The sequence below is a fragment of the Colossoma macropomum genome, unplaced genomic scaffold (genome assembly GCF_904425465.1).
Source record: "Colossoma macropomum unplaced genomic scaffold, Colossoma_macropomum, whole genome shotgun sequence".
Taxonomy (NCBI): domain Eukaryota; kingdom Metazoa; phylum Chordata; class Actinopteri; order Characiformes; family Serrasalmidae; genus Colossoma; species Colossoma macropomum.
Window position 1 is genome coordinate 14,344,757 of NW_023494810.1, and position 21,243 is coordinate 14,365,999.

The 21,243-nt window shown below is 40.1% G+C and overlaps 1 protein-coding gene across 1 annotated transcript in view; it reads left to right on the forward strand.

The window, feature by feature from the left end:
* Positions 1-376: 376 nt before the first annotated feature.
* The window catches only part of lrp1aa (low density lipoprotein receptor-related protein 1Aa), a 258,152-nt gene continuing 237,285 nt past the window's right edge, over positions 377-21,243 (forward strand). The window contains 1 exon segment of the mRNA XM_036560017.1: positions 377-945. Coding sequence (XP_036415910.1) covers positions 849-945 — 97 coding nt within the window. The 5' untranslated portion in view covers positions 377-848.

A 21,243-nucleotide genomic window follows, 5' to 3' on the forward strand; every position in this document is an offset into this window, starting at 1 on the left:
TCCGCTGGTAAGACGCCATAATGTAAACGGTTTTGAGAGGAGGAGGAGATGGCAGTCACCGTCAGGGTTCCTGGGCGCAGACTGTTCAGCGGACTCGAGCTCAGGCTGAATTAACATTAAACACAATTACTCTGTGGTGGCGATGTGCGCATGCTCAGTAGGACAAATTGTTAGAAGACGATCTAACAATTGTGGTCAGCGCCTCTGGCGGCAGGGAGGAGCGCCCTCAACAGCGTCGTGGTTCTCACCGCGCTCGACGCTTATTGGCTGAAGCCGCCTCGCCAGCCAATAAGCCAGGGGCTCACTGAGGAGATTGCCTCGCTGCCCATTGGCTGCTGCGACGTCACACACCGCAGGCAGCTGAGTTAAGGGTCGGACCTCGCACCTCACTCTCTGCGTTGCCAGCAGCAACGGAGGAGCGGAGCGAGTGAGAGAGGGAGAAAGAGAGAGAGAGAGAGAGAGCGAGAGAGGGCGCTGAGGGGGAGACATAAAGCCCTGCGCTGTTCTCTGTTTTCTCCCCGGCTGTCACCGCGGGACAAAGGCATGGTGTGAGCACGCTGCACTTCTTCTCGCCTCTGTGAGCTTTCTGAAGCATGCATCCGAGGAATCCCTGACCGAGGAGGAGGAGGAGGAGGAGGAAGGCTGTCGGGGCTCTCGTTTATTTTTTAAGTGCGCAGAAGAAAAGAGAAAGAAAGAAGGAAAGAAAAAGAGGGGGGACGAGTAGCCTTTGAACCTAGACTGCAGGCTCCTTCTGCAGGATTGGACCCGGCCGGTCTGTGAGGGCTTTGAGGGGGGCTTTGGGGGGCTTTGCATTTCTTTTTGTTTGTTTTCTTCCTCCAAACAAGAACATGTTGCGTCTGACAGCGGATCTGATGGCTGTCGGGTTGCTCTTCTTGGGCTTTTTGCACAGCATGGAGGTGATTCTTCCAGCCAGGGCTGTCGACGGTGAGTAGCGCTGCTGTCTGAACTTCACAATGGCTCCTTCTCTTCTCTTCTTGTCTTTTTTTGGCCTTTTCAAGGTGCCGCGCTCTTTCTGTTGCACTGTTATATTGTTATATTGTTGCATTGTTGCGCAGTCGCCGCTGCCCACGCTTTGTCCTGACAGACTGACTGAGGGGGATCAATCAGTGAGTCTGTCCGTGCAGGTTTGTGATGTTTGACCGCTGCGTCTGTGCATTGATGTCCTAACGTGTGGCCACTCAGCCACTGCCGATACAGGCTGTCAAGAAAGGTTGACTTTCCCTCACTCACTTTCATTAAAGGGCCCATATCACTGAAAGCTGAGAACTGATGATTGAATTAAAGGAGTGTAACAAGTGTACTGGCGACTACAAGTGTGTGGGTGAAGTTTCAGTGTTTGTACACATAAGGAGGCTAAAGCTGCAAGCCCTTTTTTAATTTAACATTTTTGTGATGTCACAAACTTGGCCCCTCCCACTCACACTGAAGTTACAAGGAGCGTTTCAGCCTGTCTTTAATAAAGCATGCAAATTGGAATAAAGGTCGTTTGCATATATTCCAGTCTTAAAGACACGGCCTCTTCTTTTCTTTTGCATTTTTTTAAATTTATTCTGAGCAGTTAGGAGAAGACTCTTATTTGTGTATAAATCATTATGCATGCATGGTTTTAGGGTGTTAGTACTATACAGCATTTGTTCACTTGGATATTCTGGTAGGGACTCTTATTGTGAAGGTGTGGCTAGCCTATAAAGTGTTCCGTTAGATTAAGACATACTGCCTTTGTTTATGGGGTGGCTGTGGCCTACTACAGCCCTTTAATAAAGCACAACAACTTGTGCATAAGGTCTCTTTAATTAAATGCTGCACTCTCAAAGGTGGTTCTTCATGCATTCTTTGATAAAGAAAATGGTTCTATATAGAACCGTGAACACTCAAAGAACCCAGTCCATGATTAAAGGCTTCTTTGCATGCTGAAATGGTTTTTCAGATTGATGGAGTATGTGTTGTATGTGGTTCTATATAGCACCAGAAGGGTTCTTCTATTGTAACAGTAGCAGAAACCTTTTTGGTACTATATAGAACCATCTTCAGCATATTCTGTATCATTTTGAAGAACCATTTCAGCATGCAAAGAACGCTTTAATCGTGCGTGTTTTGAGTGTTCACGGTTCTATATAGAACCACTTTCTTCATTGAGGAACCATTTTTCTAAGAGTTTACATAGTGTTTTCTGCTAATAAAGAGAACTCGAAAAATCTGAAAAATACAGGATATGGGCCCTTTAATGCATGAAGTGCACGATGGACGGCTCCTGAGTGGCTGTGCAAAGGCTCTGTTTGGTCCGTCTCACCTTGTCGTGGAATTTCTCTGCAAATCAAACGTTCCCCCTCTTAACAGTCAGCCTTGCTAGAACCTGAAGTGGCACCTAATTCCTACATTAACCTGCATTTCTCAAAAAACAGTGACAGTGTTGAGGTTTGTCCATTGGTTCTTCGGTAAATAGGCCCTAAGATGTGAGTTGTGAAGTTTAAATGACTGAAAATCACAGTCAGGTTTGCTGACGTTCCCCCCTGTTCTAACCCTGAACGTTTCTTCTCTGGGGCCTGGCGAGAACCCCTGAGCTTTCACGCATGACTGTTGCTCATAAAACAAAAGGGGGAGAAAAAAAAAAGTCCAAAAAGCAGCAGCAAGGCAAGGTCAGTGAGTTTAATATGCATGAAAGCCAAATGTGACCAGACAAAAGTAGCACAGTCTGCCTGTGAGGAAGTTCTTGAGTGCACTGAGCTAGCGCTCATGGACTTCAGAGATTCTGAGCAGACGTGGTGAGTTACCAGACTCGGGGAAAGAGGGGAATGCAACAGGCAGCTACCACGTAGGCTGCTCAGCCGGCCACACAGCCAAAACCCAGCCTCTGGAAACCATTAGCTGTGCGCAGTTGGGAGGCGAAGGAAGAGGCGTGTGCTTAAAGGTGTCGCATTCGCAGAAAAATTCTCCAGCTTTTTTGGCAGGGTGGCGATTTTCCTCTACGTAATCACGGCCCGTGGAGAAATCCCTAAAATAACCAAGTGCAGCCGGAGTTCTTTAACAGCTGCTCACATCCTCGAGTTTTGCATACATAAAGATCTGCACTCTTGAAGGGGAGACATGATTACATGGTTAAACAGTCAGAATTTTTCCCAGTGGTGGTGATAGGAACCAGACGTCCACCTCTAAAAGCTCCCTCACAGAAAGTTATTACATTAAATGGTTATGAATACACTGTCTGATGTCAGAGACTTTGTTTTATGATAGTTTAAAGATGAAATTTTGACCTCAAATATATATTTTTCTTTAATTCATTCATGGTGGAGGGACACATGCAGTGTGTTTTAAAGCTAGGGTTAAGTTTATTTCTCTATTTTCCCATCATCAACATTCCATATAAGACTCAGAAGACACGGGTAGGTTCACTGGTGGTTTTGGATAGTAAATAAAATGTCTATATTTGTGTTGTAGTCATGGTGACCCCTGGTTCCTATCACCACCACTGTTAAGAAATCTGAACCATTTCACACCAAACCACTCTGAATCACTCTGTTTACATCTCAGACTCTGAATTATGAAAAATGAGTTGAATTCTCCTTTTAAAGAAAATGAAGGTACTCAAAAAGAGTTATTTGAAGCGATGCCGTAGAACAGGGGTGCACAAACTTTTCCAAAGTGCAGAGTTTGTGGCCAAAAATTATAGCAGTATACAAAAAATCTATAAAATAATATTTTAGAACATTGCACTGTTTATATTGGTCACTAAAATACTTCTAAAATACAGCCATAAAAGAAAATTAGTATTTAAAGGGCCTCTTTTTTATCATTGTTTTTATCATTTTTTCATGACCATAGAATTAAACAGGCTTATTTTTGCTACTGCACCTTTAAGGCTGCTATATGTAAATGAGCCCTGCTCTGATTGGCTGCTTTGTATTGTATCTCACTCATTAAAAAGCAGTCAGTGTGAAAGACCAGGGGTAAACTTTTCTAAGCTGAATATGCGGGTATAAGCATTGCTTTTTGTGACATCACACAAGTGACTTCAAAAGAGGCTGCTTAGTTTCCATATATGGATTGCATGGAGTGGGAAGTGAGCAGCTGTTTTTATGCTATTTTATGAAATCAAGCTGATTTTCCAAGATATGGGCCCTTTAATGATGGTTTGATGGGATAAACTAACAAATAAACACCTTCTGCCCAGATAAGCAGCTCTACAGATCATTTTTACACAGTTTTGCACTTTTAATTGGCCTTTTCAAGCTTTCTGCCTCCTGTCGTGCATTTCTGGACATGTAGATTTAGTCGCTTCTCTGTGCACTTGTTCACTTATGCTGCAAAACTTCATCGTTACCGTTGGTGCCAAAGCCAGCCGCCACTGCTGAAATCAGAACATTCCTTGTGCCAGTGTAGAAATCCCTGCTGTTGCCAAAATCATTCAGCATTGTGTGGTGGTCATTAGTATGGAAGCTCCACAGAGGCTCTTTCTGAGTGCGTTGACGGTGCAATGACTCAGTGAGCATTTAAAGTACCTTTAAAGTGTATGTTATGTCATCACATGGGAAGCATGACTTTCATTCGCTGCATGAAAACGACTGAAGCTCAGAGCAACAGTGTCACAAGCTGAAACGTTAAGTGGCCGCTGTTTCTCACATGGGCAGCTGCATGACTTGGCATTAACTGCTTTATGATCTACATGTTGATAAATATTAATGGATGGTAGTTTTCACTCTGTTTCTGTATAATATTTGGCTGCTTACGTTAAACTCCATACAGGCAAGATGTGAGTGCATTGCTCGGTTTATTCATCAGTCATTCAGCTCAATTAGCTGCTTTTTTTTTAATGTATTTCTGCTGCTGTGTTGATGCTGTGCAGGGTTTGGGCCAGTTGGTGCTGGGCGGTGTTGTATAGCAGTATGCAAATTAATTAATTGAGGTGTGTAAAAATGAATTTTAGAACATGGCACTGTTATTTGTCACTTTAACACTTCAAAAATACAAGAAAATTGGAAATAAAGCGTCTATATTCTACATTTTTGTGTGATTTTTATTTTTCTCTCTGAGATGGACTTCTAACATTGGTGATTACTTTTAGCCAAAAAAAAATCCTGCACCTTTTAAGACTGATATACGTAAACGAGCTCTGCTCTGATTGGTTGCGCTGTATTGCATCTCACTCATTAGAAAGCAGTCACTGTGAATGGGTGGTGTTGCTTAGTATAGCAGTGTTTTTAAAATGTATAACCGCATCAGATAATATTTAGTTTAGGATTGAGACACTTAATAAGTGGGCTTTAATAAAGTTAATGTTATTAATAAAGTTAATGAGCTATTGCTTCCTGAGAGCTGCTACTCTACACTAATCCTGACAGTTTGTCCTGATTGGACTGTTTTTGTTCTGTTTTCTTCCCTTTTAATTTACACCAAAGGGAGTCTTATAGTATTGAGAATAGTAACCAGACATACACCTATGCTATAGGCCTGCATTGCAGTTAAAGGGAAACTCCATAGATTTTTCTAAATTTCTACGTAATTGAGTGTTTAAGATGCAAACAGAGTCATTCAGAGTGGTTTGGTGTGAAATGCTCTGTTCTAGAGCAACTTACCGAGTCAGAATTGTTCACAGTGGTGGTGATAGGAACCAGACGTCCACCTCTAAAAGCTCCCTCACAGAAAGTTATTGCATTAAATGGTTATGGATACACTGCCTGATGACTGAGACACTGTTTTACGATAGCTAAAAGATACAATATTGATCCAAAATGTATTTTTAAGAACCATTTGCATTACGTGCAGGGCACTGTGAGGCAAAATAGGCCTCATAAACTTTATATTTCAGATTTCCCACTATTTTTTCATCATCAACATTCTATATAAAACTCGGTCGGGTTCACTGGTGGTTTTGGATAGTAAATAAAATGGTATATTTGTGTTGTAGTCACAGTGACGCCTGGTTCCTATCACCACCACTGTAACGACATCTGGGTCACTAAGTTTCTCTGTAGCATGTTCTCAAGAAAGTTGTGTGTTTCAGGTTTAGCAGTGATACGTTCTTTCCAAAGTGCACATTCAGCCGTTCCCTCAGCTGCAGCCCATGGCAATGACTTTTTACCTCAGTGACAGGTAATCTACTCCAGTGAGCGAGTGACATTTCAGCAGGTCAGAGCAGTAGGAGAGTGGAGTGTAAGCGCAGGGAGGAGGAGAGAAAGAGAAATGGGAGAGGTTTTGGCCGAGGAGAGCCTGAGATAAGGAGAGATAGAGAGAATGGAACTAAAACCCAAACTTGACCCCCTGCGTTCAGCCTCCTGAGAACCCTCATAGAACAAGTATGTCTATAGTTGGAGGAGGGGTAGCCCCCCTCTCCCCCCGTTCTCTTTACCTTGCTTTAACCTTAACCAAGCTAGCCCTGTCTACTCTTTTCTTAAGCAATGTGGAGAACGTTAGAGTAATTTTCAGTGACATTTAAAGAAAATTGCCTGAGTTTTTAATCTAGTCTGTCTGCTGCTGCTGTAGGATGTGGTCAGTTACAAGGGATAATAATTTGGAGTCATTTTCCTGTGCTCAAAAAAGAACTGAAAATCTGTTATGTGGTCCGAGTACTGACCGCCTGTGCAACTCTGACCTGTCACTCATCACCACAGTGCTGGAAATCCCACCAATAAAACGCTCAGAACCTCTTTTAAGAAGCGTCACGTTCCGCAATGTAGTTATTTTTAACAATGACCAAACATATGAGCAGTAAGGAGTCTTCATAACTTTTTACACCAAGGGTCACTCCTAAAAAATGGTTCTTCAAGGGTTCTTTAGTAAAGCCAGTGGTTCTGTATAGAACCATGAACATTCAAACACTCATTTGTGTGCTTAATTGGTTCTTTGCATGGTGAAATGGTTCTTCAGATTGATGGAGAATGAGATTTATACGTTCTATAGAGAACCTTTTTGAACAAGCTTGTAACGGTAGCAGAACCCTTATATACAACACATTTTCCATCAATCTGAAGAACCATTTTGCATGCAAAAGCATTGAAGCATGAAAATGAGTGTCTGTGGCTCTGTGTAGAACCGTTGTCTTTACTAAAGAACGCTTGAGGAAAAAAACTCTTCTTAAAGCTTTAAAGGAAATTCCACCTACCTTTCCTCTGTGATTCAGTGTTTGAGATGTAAACAGTCATTCAGAGTGGTTTGGTGTGAAATGGTTCAGATTTCTTTACAGTGGTGGTGATAGGAACCAGGGGTCGCCATGACTACAACACAAATATAGACATTTTATTTACTATCCAAAAGCACCAGTGAACCTACACGTGTCTTCTGAGTTTTATATGGAATGTTAATGATGGAAAAATTAGTGGAAAATCTGAAATAATATGATGAGTGTTTTAAGTGTTCATGGTTCTATATAGAACCACTGTCTTTACCAAGCGACCCTTGAAGAACTATCTGTTTTAAGAGTGTACACCTCTTTCTCAGGAAAAAGAGCAGAGCTGTACAGCTAGAGCTTTTTAACCTTTATAAACCTGACAAGAGAAAAGCAAAGCTGCTCCCCATCCCATCTTTCTCTATCTTTATCTTATCCTTACATCCCTGCATGACTCTACATGGGTTCCCACTCTCTGACGTCCTCTGCTTGTCTGGTCTGATCTGATCTGACTGCCTCCATCCGACAGAGCAGAAAACTCCTCATAGGACGATGGCATGCAGTTCAGTGCAGCGGAAGGTGTAGTTCAGCCAAAAAATCAAGTGCACCTATTTTAGTTTTTCACTTGTGGTCAACTTGTGATACGATAATGCTAATTTTTACTGCTTGTTCTATTGGATTCTAGTAGTACGTTCATGCTAAGCTAATGATTTATTATGATTTTTTTTTAAACAGACATTTGAAGCTTATAACAGACATTATCATATATCTGAGCCTGTATATCAGTTTTAGTGACTCTTTCAGCAAAGAGTTCTGGAATAGAGCTGCCACTGCTGTTTTCCATTCCTAACAACTAACCAGATCCTGCTTAGACTATGACTCATTCAGTCAGTGACGTATCTAGAACTCCTAGAAGGTCTAGAGAGATGTTTGTCCTCACCCATCGTAAATCAAAGTGTGACTGTTTGATTCCTCTGTCACTTCCTTATTTTGTTGGTAGTTAATCAAATGTGTAAGGCCTTCAGTCCAGCTCCTGAAATCCTAACCAGCAGGAGAACTCAATCATTTCACGAGTACAGTACTTAGAGATTAAGTTGAACAAGCCTGATTAGTCTATGAAATAAAAATTAATAAAAATGTATTTACCTCACTAGATTTATCGTCCTATTTCTATCTTCCAGATGACTTGATATCTTTAAAGTGTAGTGTCATTTATTTAATTAAATAAATCTAATGTACATTCTAATGTGCCAGACAGATCAACAGTCAGTCAGTGTGTCTCTGCTTCGTTGAGATCATAATTCTGTTTAGTTGTTACATGTAGGTTAGCTAGAGTGACGTATCTAGAACTTCCAGAAGGACTAGAGTGATGTTTTTCTAACTAAATTGGTCTAAAACATGATTGGTTGGTTCCTCTGTCACTTCCTCATTATGTTGGTAGTTAATCTGAGGCATAAGGCCTTCAGTCCAGCTCCTGAAGTCCCAACCAATGGGAGAGGTCGCTTGGCTCTATGTACCTCGATGTGAGTCCATGGTCCTAGCCCGGAAATAGATGGGATGCTCACTCCAGGTGAGGGGAGAGGACCTGCCCCGGGTGGAGGACTTTAAGTATCGCCGGGTCTTGTTCACGAGTGATAGAAAGAGGGATTGTGAGATCAGCCGCAGGCTGGGACAGGCGGCAGCAGTAATGCGGTCACTGTATCGGACTGTAATGGTGAAGAGGGAGCTGAGCTATAAGGCAAAGCTCTCTGTTCACCAGTCGGTCTACATCTTACCTCACCTATGGTCATGAGCTTTGGGTAATGACCGAAAGAATGAGATCGCAGATACAAGCGGCGGAAATGAGCTTCCTTCACAGGGTGTCGGGCTACACTCTACTGACAGGGTGAGGAACTCGGTCATCTGTGAGGAGCTCATAGTAGAGCCTCTACTCCTCCACATTGAGAGAAGCCAGTTGAGGTGATTCAGTTGTCTGATCATGATGTCCCCCTGACCGACTCTCGGGGGAGGTTTACCAATCACGGCCTACTGGGACGAGACCTTGAGGTTGTCTTAGGACCCGCTGGAGGGATTATATCTCTAAGTTGGTGTTAGGGCGACTCGGCGTCCCCCGGAATGAACTGGAAGTTGCAGAGGACAGGGTTGTCTGGGATTCTTTGCTTTCAGTACTGCTACTGCAACCCTAACTGGATCAAGCGGTTTAAGAAGATTATTTTTTTTGTTCTTAGAGATCATTAGGCCTTCTCTGAAGGGGAACATTCATTCATTCATGCAAATTCAATATTTTTTGCCAAAATGTCACTTTAATCCAGGTGCAAAACACCTAGATCAGGGGTGTTAAAGTGGAATTGTGTAGAATTGAGGTGTAACTGCTATCCCATAGATTGTTGTTGGGGTAGCAGAGTCAGAGCGCGCATTATGTTGCAGTGCATGCTGGGGACTGTAGTACAGCGCATTGTGAAGCAGGCCAATATTAATAAAAATGAAAATACTTTTGCGGGCCGTATAGGATTGTGACGTGGCCTTGTTTGACACATGGGACCTAGATACTTGGGTTTGTTCACTTCTAGATCTCTCAGCTGTTTGCTGCACCAGCTGACATCAGGCTCTCTGATGCTGAGTGTTGAAGGTTGTGGTCTGGGAGCTCATGCATGAAGCTGTTAGCAGAACTAGTGAAGCAGTGAGGGGGATATTGGAAATATTGAGGCTGCGACATTACTCATCCCACCATCAGCTAATGCACAGAGACGAACCGTGATGGAGAAGAGAGCACGAACGGTGAAAGAACCCACTGTGTGCATTGTTTCAACTCCGCTGTCAGAGGAAAGATGACTGTAGTAGATTATAATGGAGGTACACTTTGAAAAAGAAACCTACAAAAAGAGCTTTTTGCAACAGTGTCATGGAAGAACCACTTTCGAATCCCTAAAGAACCTTTTAAAGGGTATGTCTACCAATTTTCCAAAATTTCTGCATAACTATATGGTTAAGATTTAGTCATTCAGAAGTCTGAAGAGGTCAAAGAGTTTAGAGTTTAAATGGTTATGATCACACTACCTGATGTCTGAGACATTGTTTTACGATAGTTTTGAGAAGATTTTGGACTAAAACATCTTTTTCAAATCTATTCTTGGTGAAGGAATACTTGCAGGACGTTGGGCGACAAAGTAGTCCCCAAAGAAAGTCTCTTTTCAGAATCTCCACGATTTTCCCGTCATCAACATTCCATACAAAACTCAGAAGACATGTGTAGGTCCACTGGTGGTTTTGGATAGTAAATAAAATGGCTATATTTGTTTAGTCATGGCGACCCCTGGTTCCTATCACCACCACTGTAAAGACATCTGCACCATCTCACACCAAACTACTCTGAATCACTCTGTTTACATCTCAAACACTGAATTATGGAGACATTTTTAAAGATTGATGGCGTATACCACCTAAAGTTGCATTGTCAGCAGTGCCCCCATCATATTTAACTTTTTTTGCCACCCAAATAATGTTATAAACATAATAAAGGTTACATATGAACATTTTGTTTATATCTTATTTAATGGTTTATGCTGACAATTTGTGAAATTGGTGGAGTTGCCCTTTTAACGGATGGTTCTTTTAAGCAAGTGATTGAAAAATCTTAAACTTCAGAGAACTGTATGATGTAAAAGCTGACTAATTAAAGGCTTTTTTGAAGTGAGACAAGAACGGACTGAGCGTGTGAAAGGAAAGGAAGAGAAAGCAGAGAGGGACGTGAGAGGTCCCTGTTCTTGAGAAGCCATGAAGGAAGGATCAACTCTCCTGTTAGCTTCTCAGGGGGATGTTGATTGCTGACAATTCTCCAGATTAGCAGACACAAACTGAAAGTGTTTGTCTTGGCCTGTTCTGCACATCCAGTCGCTGGTGCTTCACGTGTTCCGTTTGGCTGCTGTGGCTGGTTTTCGGTTTGGCCGCTGGGCCTCTGCTGCTCTGTTTGCTTTGTGTAATTGCTGTGTTTTGAGGGTGTGGACGGAGTCTGTCTGTATGTTAATAATTTGTGTGGGAAACTGTTCAAGATACACAAGGTGTGTAATGTGTTGGCCTTTGATTATAGCAATTTGTTTCAGTTCTGATTTTGGGCTTCCTTAAAAATGACTCACTAGAATAGGGGTTTTAGAGATTTAAATATTTTTTACTGTACATATATACACCAGTCAGGCATAACATTATGACCACCTCCTTGTTTCTACGCTCATTGTCCATTTTATCAGCTCCACTTACTATAAAGGTGCACTTTGTAGTTCTACAATTACAGACTGTAGTCCATCTGTTTCTCTGCATACTTTGTTAGCCCCCTTTTACCCTGTTCTTTAGTGGTCAGGACCCCCATGGATCCTCACAGAGCAGGTATTATTTGGGTGGTGGGTCATTCTGAGCACTGCAGTAACACTGATGTGGTGGTGGTGTGTTAGTGTGTGTTGCGCTGGTCTGAGTGGATCAGACACAGCAGTGCTGCTGGAGTTTTTACACACTGTGTCCACTCACTGTCCACTCTATTAGACACTCCTGCCTTGTCAGTCCACCTCATAGATGTAAAGTCAGAGACGATCTCATCTGCTGCTGCACAGTTTGTGTTGGTCATCCTCTAGTCCTTCATCAGTGGTCACAGGACGCTGCCCACAGGACACTGTTGGCTGAATATTTTTGGTTGGTGGACTATTCTCAGTCCAGCAGTGACACTGAGGTGTTTAAAAACTCCAGCTGCACTGCTGTGTCTGATCCACTCAGACCAGCGCAACACACACTAACACACCACCACCACATCAGTGTTACTGCAGTGCTCAGAATGATCCACCACCCAAATAGTACCTGCTCTGTGAGGGTCCATGGAGGGTCTATATGGACAAAAGTGTTGGGACACCCACAGGAGTTTTTATGACATTCCGTTCTAAATCTATAGGCATGGAGTTGGTCCCCCATTGCAGCTAAAACAGCTTCCACTCTTCTGGGAAGCTTTCTACAAGATTTTGGAGTGTGTCTGTGGGAAGTTTTGCTCATTCATCCAGAAGAGCATTTGTGAGGTCAGACACTCATGTTGGACGAGAGGGCCTGGCTTGCAATCTCTGTTCTAGTTCATCCCAAAGGTGTTGGATGGGGTTGAGGTCAGGGCTCTGTGAGGGCCAGTCAAGTTCTTCCACACCAAACTCACCCAGCCATGCCTTTATGGACCTTGCTTTGTGCACTGGGGCTCAGTCATGCTGGAACAGAAAAGGATCTTCCACAAACTGTTCCCACAATGTTGGAGGCATATAATTGTCCAAAATGTCTTGGTCTGCTGAAGCATTAAGGTTTCCCTTCACTGGACCTAAGGGTCCTAGGCCAAACCCTGAAAAACAACCCCATAGCATCATCCCTCCTTCACCAAACTTTACCGTTGGCACAGTGCAGTCAGGCAGGTAACGTTCTCCTGGCATTCGCCAAACCCAGACTCATCCATCAGACTGCCAGATAGAGAAGAGTAATTCGTCACTCCACTGAATACAATTCCACTGCCCAAGAAACCAGGGTGGCGTACTTTACACCACTCCATCCAACGCTTGGCATTGTGCTTGGTGATGTAAGGCTTGCGTGCAGCTGCTTGGCCATGGAAACCTATGCCACAAAGCTCCCGGCGCTCCGTTTTTGTGCAGATGTAATGCCAGAGGAGGTTTGGAGCTCTGCAGCTATTGAGTCAGCAGAGCTGTTATTTCTAAACGGTTCCACTTTTCAATAACACCACTCACAGTTGATTGTGGAATATCTAGTAGGGAAGAAATTTTGCAAACTGACTCGTTGCAATGATGACATCTTTTTAATAGTACCATGCGCAAATTCGGTGAGCTCTTAAAAGCAACCCATTCTTTCACAAATCTTTCAAGTCAGATTGCATGGCTAAGTGCTTGATTTTATACACCTGTGTCAAAGGGACTGAATGAAACACCTGTAATTCAATGACTAAGAGGGGTGTCCCAGTGCTTTTGTCCATATAGTGTATATACATACATGGCACCGTCACAGGATGCCACCTCTGCCACAAGTTAGTTTGTGAAACGTCTGTCCTACTAGATCTGCCCCAGTCAACTGTAAGTGCTATTATTGTGAAATGGAAGCGACTAGGGGCAGCAACAGCTCAGCCACGAAGCGGTAGACCACACAAACTCAGAGAGAGAGAGAGAGTGTCTGTGTGTGTGTATATAAATAAACAGGTATTTCTTAAATAGTAATTTTAGAAGGTGAAAGTGTTCTTTACTTCTAATGTAAGTTAATATCAAGGGATTTTATTCCAAGTAATTTTGGAGAATTTCTGTTGGTCCATTCTTCTTGACGTTTTCACACAACATAAAGGGCAGCTGCTCAGTTTAAATGATCTAGAAAAATAAAACCTGGCATTTTGTTTGTTTTCAGACAGCGATGATATGCAGTACATGTAGGACAGTTCCCATTTGTGCCAGAGGAGGCGACAAAGCCATAAGGCCTTTTCATACCAAGTTTTATAAACACACAATGAAAAGTATGTGAAGTGTTCAGGACATACACATTAACATCCATCTCTAGCTTTGATTCCTTCCAAGTATTTATTTGAGTTGAATAAAACTTAAATTACTTATATCACCCAACACTAGTACACACTAAATATTTTGGGTTGTATTTTTGGCGAGTTTGTAGGAATTATTTAAGCTGTTTAAAAAGCTTAATGTGTCTTGGAGGCAGGGCTTCATGTGGTTGCCCATTTTTGACATTTTTGTCCACTTTATGGTAAAAGTGTTTTAATAGTACATCATGCGTGTATTCATCTTTATACTGGTACACCTGCCATCCCACACTAGAAGTTATTCTTTTCCAGTTTTGATTATATATTCCTGTTTAATCTCTCTCTCCATAATATCCCTGGTGGAATGTCCCTCCAGTGGTTACTGGAATATTCCGGTTTTGGGGAATGTCTTGGTTCTCCTGACTCAGGCCATGGTTACCCTCATGTGCTCATCACATTTTCACAGCCAACGCCCTTTGCTGCCTGGCTAACAGCGCATTAGCCTGAGGCACGATGACACGGTGGTGTTGGCCTGCAGGTCCAGACAGAAATCTCCACCCTGTCCACTCATTTTCTTTACGGTCATTTTACAGTGCTGAGGTACAGGCACAGTTTACTGTTGCACGTCTCAACCTGACTGATTTTTCGGTTTTTCTTTAGTTAGTGTAAATCTCATCTTGGCTACATCTGTCTACTCCTGAGTTTGTTTACCTGAGCAAGGTGGCTCGCTCGGAATTTCACTGTTTTTAAAAGTTCGGTGCTTTGAGGTGAGGGCACAGAAACTATGAATGTAGCAAAATGAACTGGCGCATTGTTTGTGCAATGCATGGCGATTCAGTTGCTTCACCTTTAGAGTCTTAATTTGTAATCAACTGTGGTAAAACACACACATATCGCTGTTGGCGGAAGAAAATCTTGTATCTCCAAGATGGCAACTTTACAGGAGAAGGAAAAAACATACTTTACTTTTAATGTAAGTAAATGGAACCAGACTCTTTTTCCAAGTAATTTTGGGCCATTTCTTTTAGTCTCTTCATCTTGAAATTAACACACAATATAAAGGGCAACAGGCATTTTCAAACTATGAAAAATGGCATATATATTATGAAAAACCAAAAAGTTTGAACTTGGTTCTCTAACATGTTTAGAGGGCAGCGCTGAGTAATGTTGGTGCTAGTTGTTAGCTAAGAAGCTAAATCTAGCGTTTTTAGCATGTATGCTAGCAGAATCATTTTTTATTTGCTTATATTTTCGCTCTTGTGTAGCTTTGCTCAACTCTGCACATTATTCTGTCGATTTGTGTGAGTATTGGGGTGCGCACAATAAAGTAGAGCATCATTTCAACAGTATAACTTGTATTAGCCACTAGCCCAACATAGCTGAGAAGCAAAATGGCTAATCAGCTAATTTGGCCACTTCAGGCCTGTACTGCAGTAGTTGTGATGCATGTAGGTTCATTAGCGGTTTTGGATAGTAAATAAAATGTGTATATTTGTGTTGTGGACATTGCGACCCCTGGTTTCACTGTGAAGAAATCTTACATAATTGTTAAAATGTAGTGTTAAGGTGGTTTCCAGGCTGAGGTTAAGTCTAAGACTAAACTAGGTTAGTCAACATGTAATCTTTTTTATTCTGTAAAATAAACAGGCTTACTCATCTTTCCTGCAGATATGGTCAGTACACAGTGAATGTTCTGTAGTTGGAGCAGGATTTACTTACAATCTTGAAGGCGTGACTCAGAGTTGGTTTAGAGAACAATCCCTCCATCTCTGAGTCAGCTGAATTCCACTTCTAAACTACAACTTTCAGGCTCCGTTTATGTTTTTATCCCATTGTTTATCCAGAGTGGACTATAATTATCATTGCCTCGGCCTGGATGCTGTGGTTTCCAGATTATATCACAGCTTTGATGCTCTTTGGCAGTAGCTGAAGGCGTATTGACCTGTTCCGGCTGCGGAGAATCAAGTTTGAGCATGGAGTTTTCAGGGCAGTGACTCTGTCATTGGCTATGAAGATTGTGTTTGACTTTTTGTCTGTTTGTCTGATTCCTTTGCCAGATAATTCTACTTGTTTCAGACGGTAATGCAGATCATTTTTGCTCATTTCAAGGAATAATATTTGAAACTACCAAAATGTTCTGTTACATTTTCACTAGATAAAATGACTTAAAACAATTAAACATGTACAGAAATATGTTAGTCTTACGATATTCTTAAAGTAATCTTATAATGTGAAATTTTGGAACTGGCTGATTTTGCTCCTAACATGTGAATGGCATTTAGAGCATTTCAGCTGATCTGTGTTGTGATTTTATGCTGTACATATTACTACTCAGCAAAGTACATGGAAGCTGTTGCCTTTGCTGCTTTGGCTAATATAGAAAGGAATTATATTAAACATCAGTATTTTCTAAGAGTGGTAATACAAAATATTTTATATTTATTTAGCCTAATTCATGTAAAGCTCTCCCAGCCATGTAATCACAAATGTTTTATTAACTAACAGTAATTCATGTAGGAATATTCACTTTTGAAGCCATTTTTGTCTGCTAACATAATGCTAATTTACATTAGCATCAAGATATTGGAAATGTACCACTATTTTTAATGTGACTTACACCAATTTTGGTATCAGAAGGGCATAAAATGTACATGAAACATTCTTTTTACTTTGTATGTTGCAGATTAACACAATCTTTCAACAAATATTTTAACATAAGACCTGTATCTGAGTACTTGTGGAGGAAACCTTTAGCCTGTTAGCCTGTTAGCCTGTTCACAGCCTTCTGTCTGAGGTGTTATTATGGAGGAGATGGGTCACTGGTTGAAATGTGAAGGGGAAAACTCGTAATGCTTAAAATGGAGTCTGTTTAAGAGCCAGTCAGCTTGCTGGTAAAGTTTTGGGAATAAAATCCATAGCTCTGCTGTGCCATTGTAAAGCCTCTAATATTATACTTTTTAATTTTGAATACTCTAATCAACTAAAACATTAACATAAAAACATACGGTACATTTTCTGGTGCTCATCTTTGCTCTACACACTTGAAAAAGGTGGTTCTTCAAGGATTTTTTTAACCATGAACACTCAAAAAAACCCTTGCATGGTGGCAGGATTCCTCAGATTGATGGAGAATGTGTTGAATATGGTTCTTTGTAGAATCTTTTTGAAAGGGTTTTTTTAAGCACCAAACAGGGTTCTTCTATTATTATAGGCTTGAAATTGTGGCAGTAGAAGAACCCTTTTGTTGCTGTATTGAACTCCTTTTCAAAAAAGTTCAATATAGAACTATATTCAACACATTTCTCCATAAGTCTGAAGAACCCTTTCATGATGCAAAGAATGCTTTTTTCAGTGTACTGAAAAGTGTGTTGAGTCAACACTCCACTGTATCCTGTGGGTTTGTGGATGGTGTGAGTTGTTAACCCTCTGCTGGAGGAACAGTTGATGGACTGTGTGCTGTAACTCTTGGTCCTGTTACAGATTTCTGGTTTTAATATAAAGTTAATAATAGACTTGGACTGTTTGTTCGTTCTCCAGCCAGACATTAGGCGAAGTGGTGGTTCTCAGCGGAGCTGAGATCAGCTGTTGTGGTGAAGTCAGATGTTTAGGTCAGCTCTTCTGGTGACAGTAGATGTTAGAGTCGCATCTCCATTCAAACTGCAGTGCAAAAGTTCAGACGCCTTCACATTCTGTGGAAGGAAAAACGGAGCAGCGTTTGTGAAATGTGCAGTGACGTTTTAAGACTGCGCTCTTGGCAAGTTAGGGCATTTGAAGCATACGTAATAAATATAACATTTCTCAAGATGAGATTGCTGTTGGAATGTTAGATCGTTTTCAACTGTTTTACATATTTTGAGCGATTTAATGAAGTCAAATGATCTTTACTTCAAGAAATATTATAAATAAAATAATAATCTGTGAGTGCAGTGAGAATTTCACTTGGATGACGGATGACTTTGGATGACTTTTTAAGCCAAAATGTCAGTTGAACAGTGTAATGGTCTTACAGCAGTCTACAGCAAATATATGATGACCTACATTTAAGATTATGCGTACAAGAAATGTCAGCGCTATTTTCTGATTAATATGATCTTCATTAGAGAAATTTTAAAAAACTATTTTCCATTAATTCAGCTGTCGTTCTTTATTATTATTATTATTATTATTATTATTATTATTATTTTTTCCAAATTGGATTGGATTGGAACCTTTTCATGCTGTGGTTGTTTTTCATGGTGAAATATTTCTTCACATTGATGGAAAATATGTTGTATATTGTTCTATATAGAACCTTGTTGAAAAGGATTCTATATAGCACCAAAAAGGGTTCCTTTATTGTTATGATGTCAAGCTTGTAACCATTTTTGGTGCCTTATGGAACATTACAACACATTCTCCATCAATCTGAAGAACGATTTCACCATGCAAAGAACCATTTAAGCATAATGTTATTTAAAGAATTCATGGATCTAAATAGAACCATTCTCATATGTATATAGTACTTATAAATAGTATTATACATTTTTATAGATCCTATTATATTATCCTACAAATACTATGTGTTTACTGCTCTTTACAGTTTGTGTAAAAATTGAAAAAGTGGAAAAGACCAGAAACGGGTGCTTCAGAACTTGTTCTGATTTGGTCTAAAGTGACTGTATATAGTTGCATCTTTGGATAAACAACAACACTGTGTTTGAATTTATCACATGTAATTAAGTTACTTTTCTCAACAAAAAAAAAACTAAATTTTAGCCATAAGTGATAAACTAAGGAATTAAAAAACTCACTTAATAGCCAAATGGGTTTGATGGATTTGTTCAAACTTCTTTAGATTTGATCTCAGACAAAATCTGGGCCAAAGAAAAGGTAATAAGGACATTACAGGTTGATGTAAACTCACCTGGAATGCTGAGAGTGCAGTACAAGGCAAATTTCATTACACACAAGCCTCTAATTAATCAGGTGGTTGATCTCCATCATAAAGGCTGCCTCTTTTATTACTATTAGTCATCATATCCATTTACTGCTGCATACAGAACTATGTTTGTCAAGGACGTTGTTCAGTAACACACTGTAATCACTGTGCGTTTCCAGCATGATTTTGTTTACACATTCAATAAAAAGCAGATTGCGCTGGAGGTCTAAGGACCAGGTCTATTTTTTATGCCAGTGTCTGAAACTTGGTGCAGTCTGCTGTAATGAAGGCGCTCAGTGCAAACTGTTATTAATATTAATGAAAACAGCAGCATCTCACCTTGGATCCACTATTTCTCTCTATCCAGAGCTTCCACATTGGCATGAAAGTACCAGTGTGCACTTTGCTCACTCATGAAAATGCCTTTTGTTGTAGTGGCAGCACTCAAAGTAGGGCCCTCTGTTACACAACATGGAGAACAATGAGATCCTGTTAGACTCCATAAACTCCATTTCAGATAAACAAAACAAATGGGAAACACTACACTTCTAAAGATGGTTCTTCAAGGGTTCTTTAGTAAAGACAGTGGGTCTATATAGAACCATGAGCACTCAGAGAAATATTTGCATGCTTATAGTTCTCTGTGTGGTCAAATGGCTCTTTAGATCGATGGAGAATGTGTTCCATATAGCACCAAAAAGGGTGGTTCTGCTGTTACCATGTCAAACTTGTAACAATAGAAGAACCGTTTTTGGTACCATGTAGAGCCATATACAACACATTTAGGCATGAAAAGTTTCTTTTAAAGAACTCATGGCTCTAAATAGAACAATTCTTTCAAATAGAACAGCAGTAGAACCCTATGTAAAACTATATACACATTCTCCATCAATCTGAAGAACAATTTCACCATGCAAAGAACCATTTAAGCATGCAAGTTAAGTTCATGGTTCTACACAGAATTGTTGTCTTTTACTAAAGAACCCTTGAAGAACCATCTTTTTAAGAGTCTAACTCATGACGATAAAATGAATGAATGCAGCCCGTCTCCCTTATTATAGTGGACATCATAGAATTTTAGTTCAAATTATCTGTTTTAATGGTAAAATTGACTTTTCAGTTTATGTTCTGATGGTGTCTTAGTGATTCATATTTGTACGTATTTGAACTGATTTAATCAGTTGGTGACATCTTTTTTATGCTTATTTCAAGGAAATTATGCTTGAAGGAATTTAAATAACAGTGCAGTGAGAGATTTTCCCTCGATAAGATCACTTTTATAAGTAAAAAGATCTAGAAATGGGTCAAACAATCTTATAAAATCCCTACAACAGCTTCATAATGAGGAATATAACATATTTTAGAGAGATTTTCAGCTTCTAAATACCTGTTGCTTGAATGGTAAAATAGATTCTAGTGATTGTTTTTGCTCATTGAAGTAATTTAATAATTGGAGGTCACCTTTTTTTGCTTGTTTCAAGAAATAATGATTGAAAGAAAATAAAATGAGCAGAATCTGCCAGAGCAGTGAGAGAATTTCACTTGATAAGATCATTTTTTGAGTAAAGATGTCTGGAAATGGGATGAATGATCTTAAAATGTCCCATCAGATGAGAAATATTACATTAGTGTATACATATATCTGCCTAAAGCAGCTTGACTCTCTTATTTAATGGTGAACGCTACATGTTTTCAGTGTTGGATGTTCGTCACTGCTGCACCTCTTGGGGTTCTGAGCAGATCTCTGTAGATCTAATAGATTTTTTTTTTCTGGTTACATGCTCTGATGACGTTCTAGTGATTTAATATTTTGCACATCATGCACAGGATGAGGAGCACTGGGGAACCAAAGAGGCATCAATTTAAAAGCAAAATCCATGCTTTTGAGCATTAATAAATATGGAAATAATGGTAGTGCTTTACAGAGGAGTAAATAATAAGTGGTTAATGATATGATCATTTACCTAAAAATGACATACTAATGGTCTCACTGTTACTAAATTAAGTTTATATTTGTGGCAGCAACAGATCAGAAATGAAATGGTAAAAAAATAATGATAGTTGTACTAATCTAAAAGTGATATGCTAAATTTATAGTCATAAATAAATACATTAATCCACAGAAAGATAAGCAGGTTGTATAAAGATAAACTTGGTATCGTTTGAGGTTTAAAGGTTCTTTGAGGCAGTGGTTCTGTTTAGAACCATGAGTTCAATGTAGAACCATTTGCATGCTTAAATGCATTTTGGTGCTAGATAGAATGCTTTTCAAAAGGGTTCTATATAGAATCATCTACAACTCATTCTCCATCAATCTGAAGAACTCTTTTATGATGGAAGGAACTCTTAATCATGCAAAGGGTTCTTTGAGTGTTCATGGTTCTGTAAAGAACCATGTTTTTTACTAAAGAACCTTTGAAGAACCATAATTTTTAAAAGTGTACTAAAGAAGCCTTAAAGAACCATCTTTTTTAAGTGCATTAAAGAAACCTTGAAGAACCATCTTTGGGTTCTTTGTTCATGGCTTTATACCTTACTGAAAGCTGAAAATATTTATTTTTTATCTTTTTTGCAAATTTTGTGTGTGGAGGTTTTGGCCCGTTGTTATTCCTGCTCTGTTGGTCTTTGCAGGTCTGTGCTATTTCCTTTGGGATGTGGAGC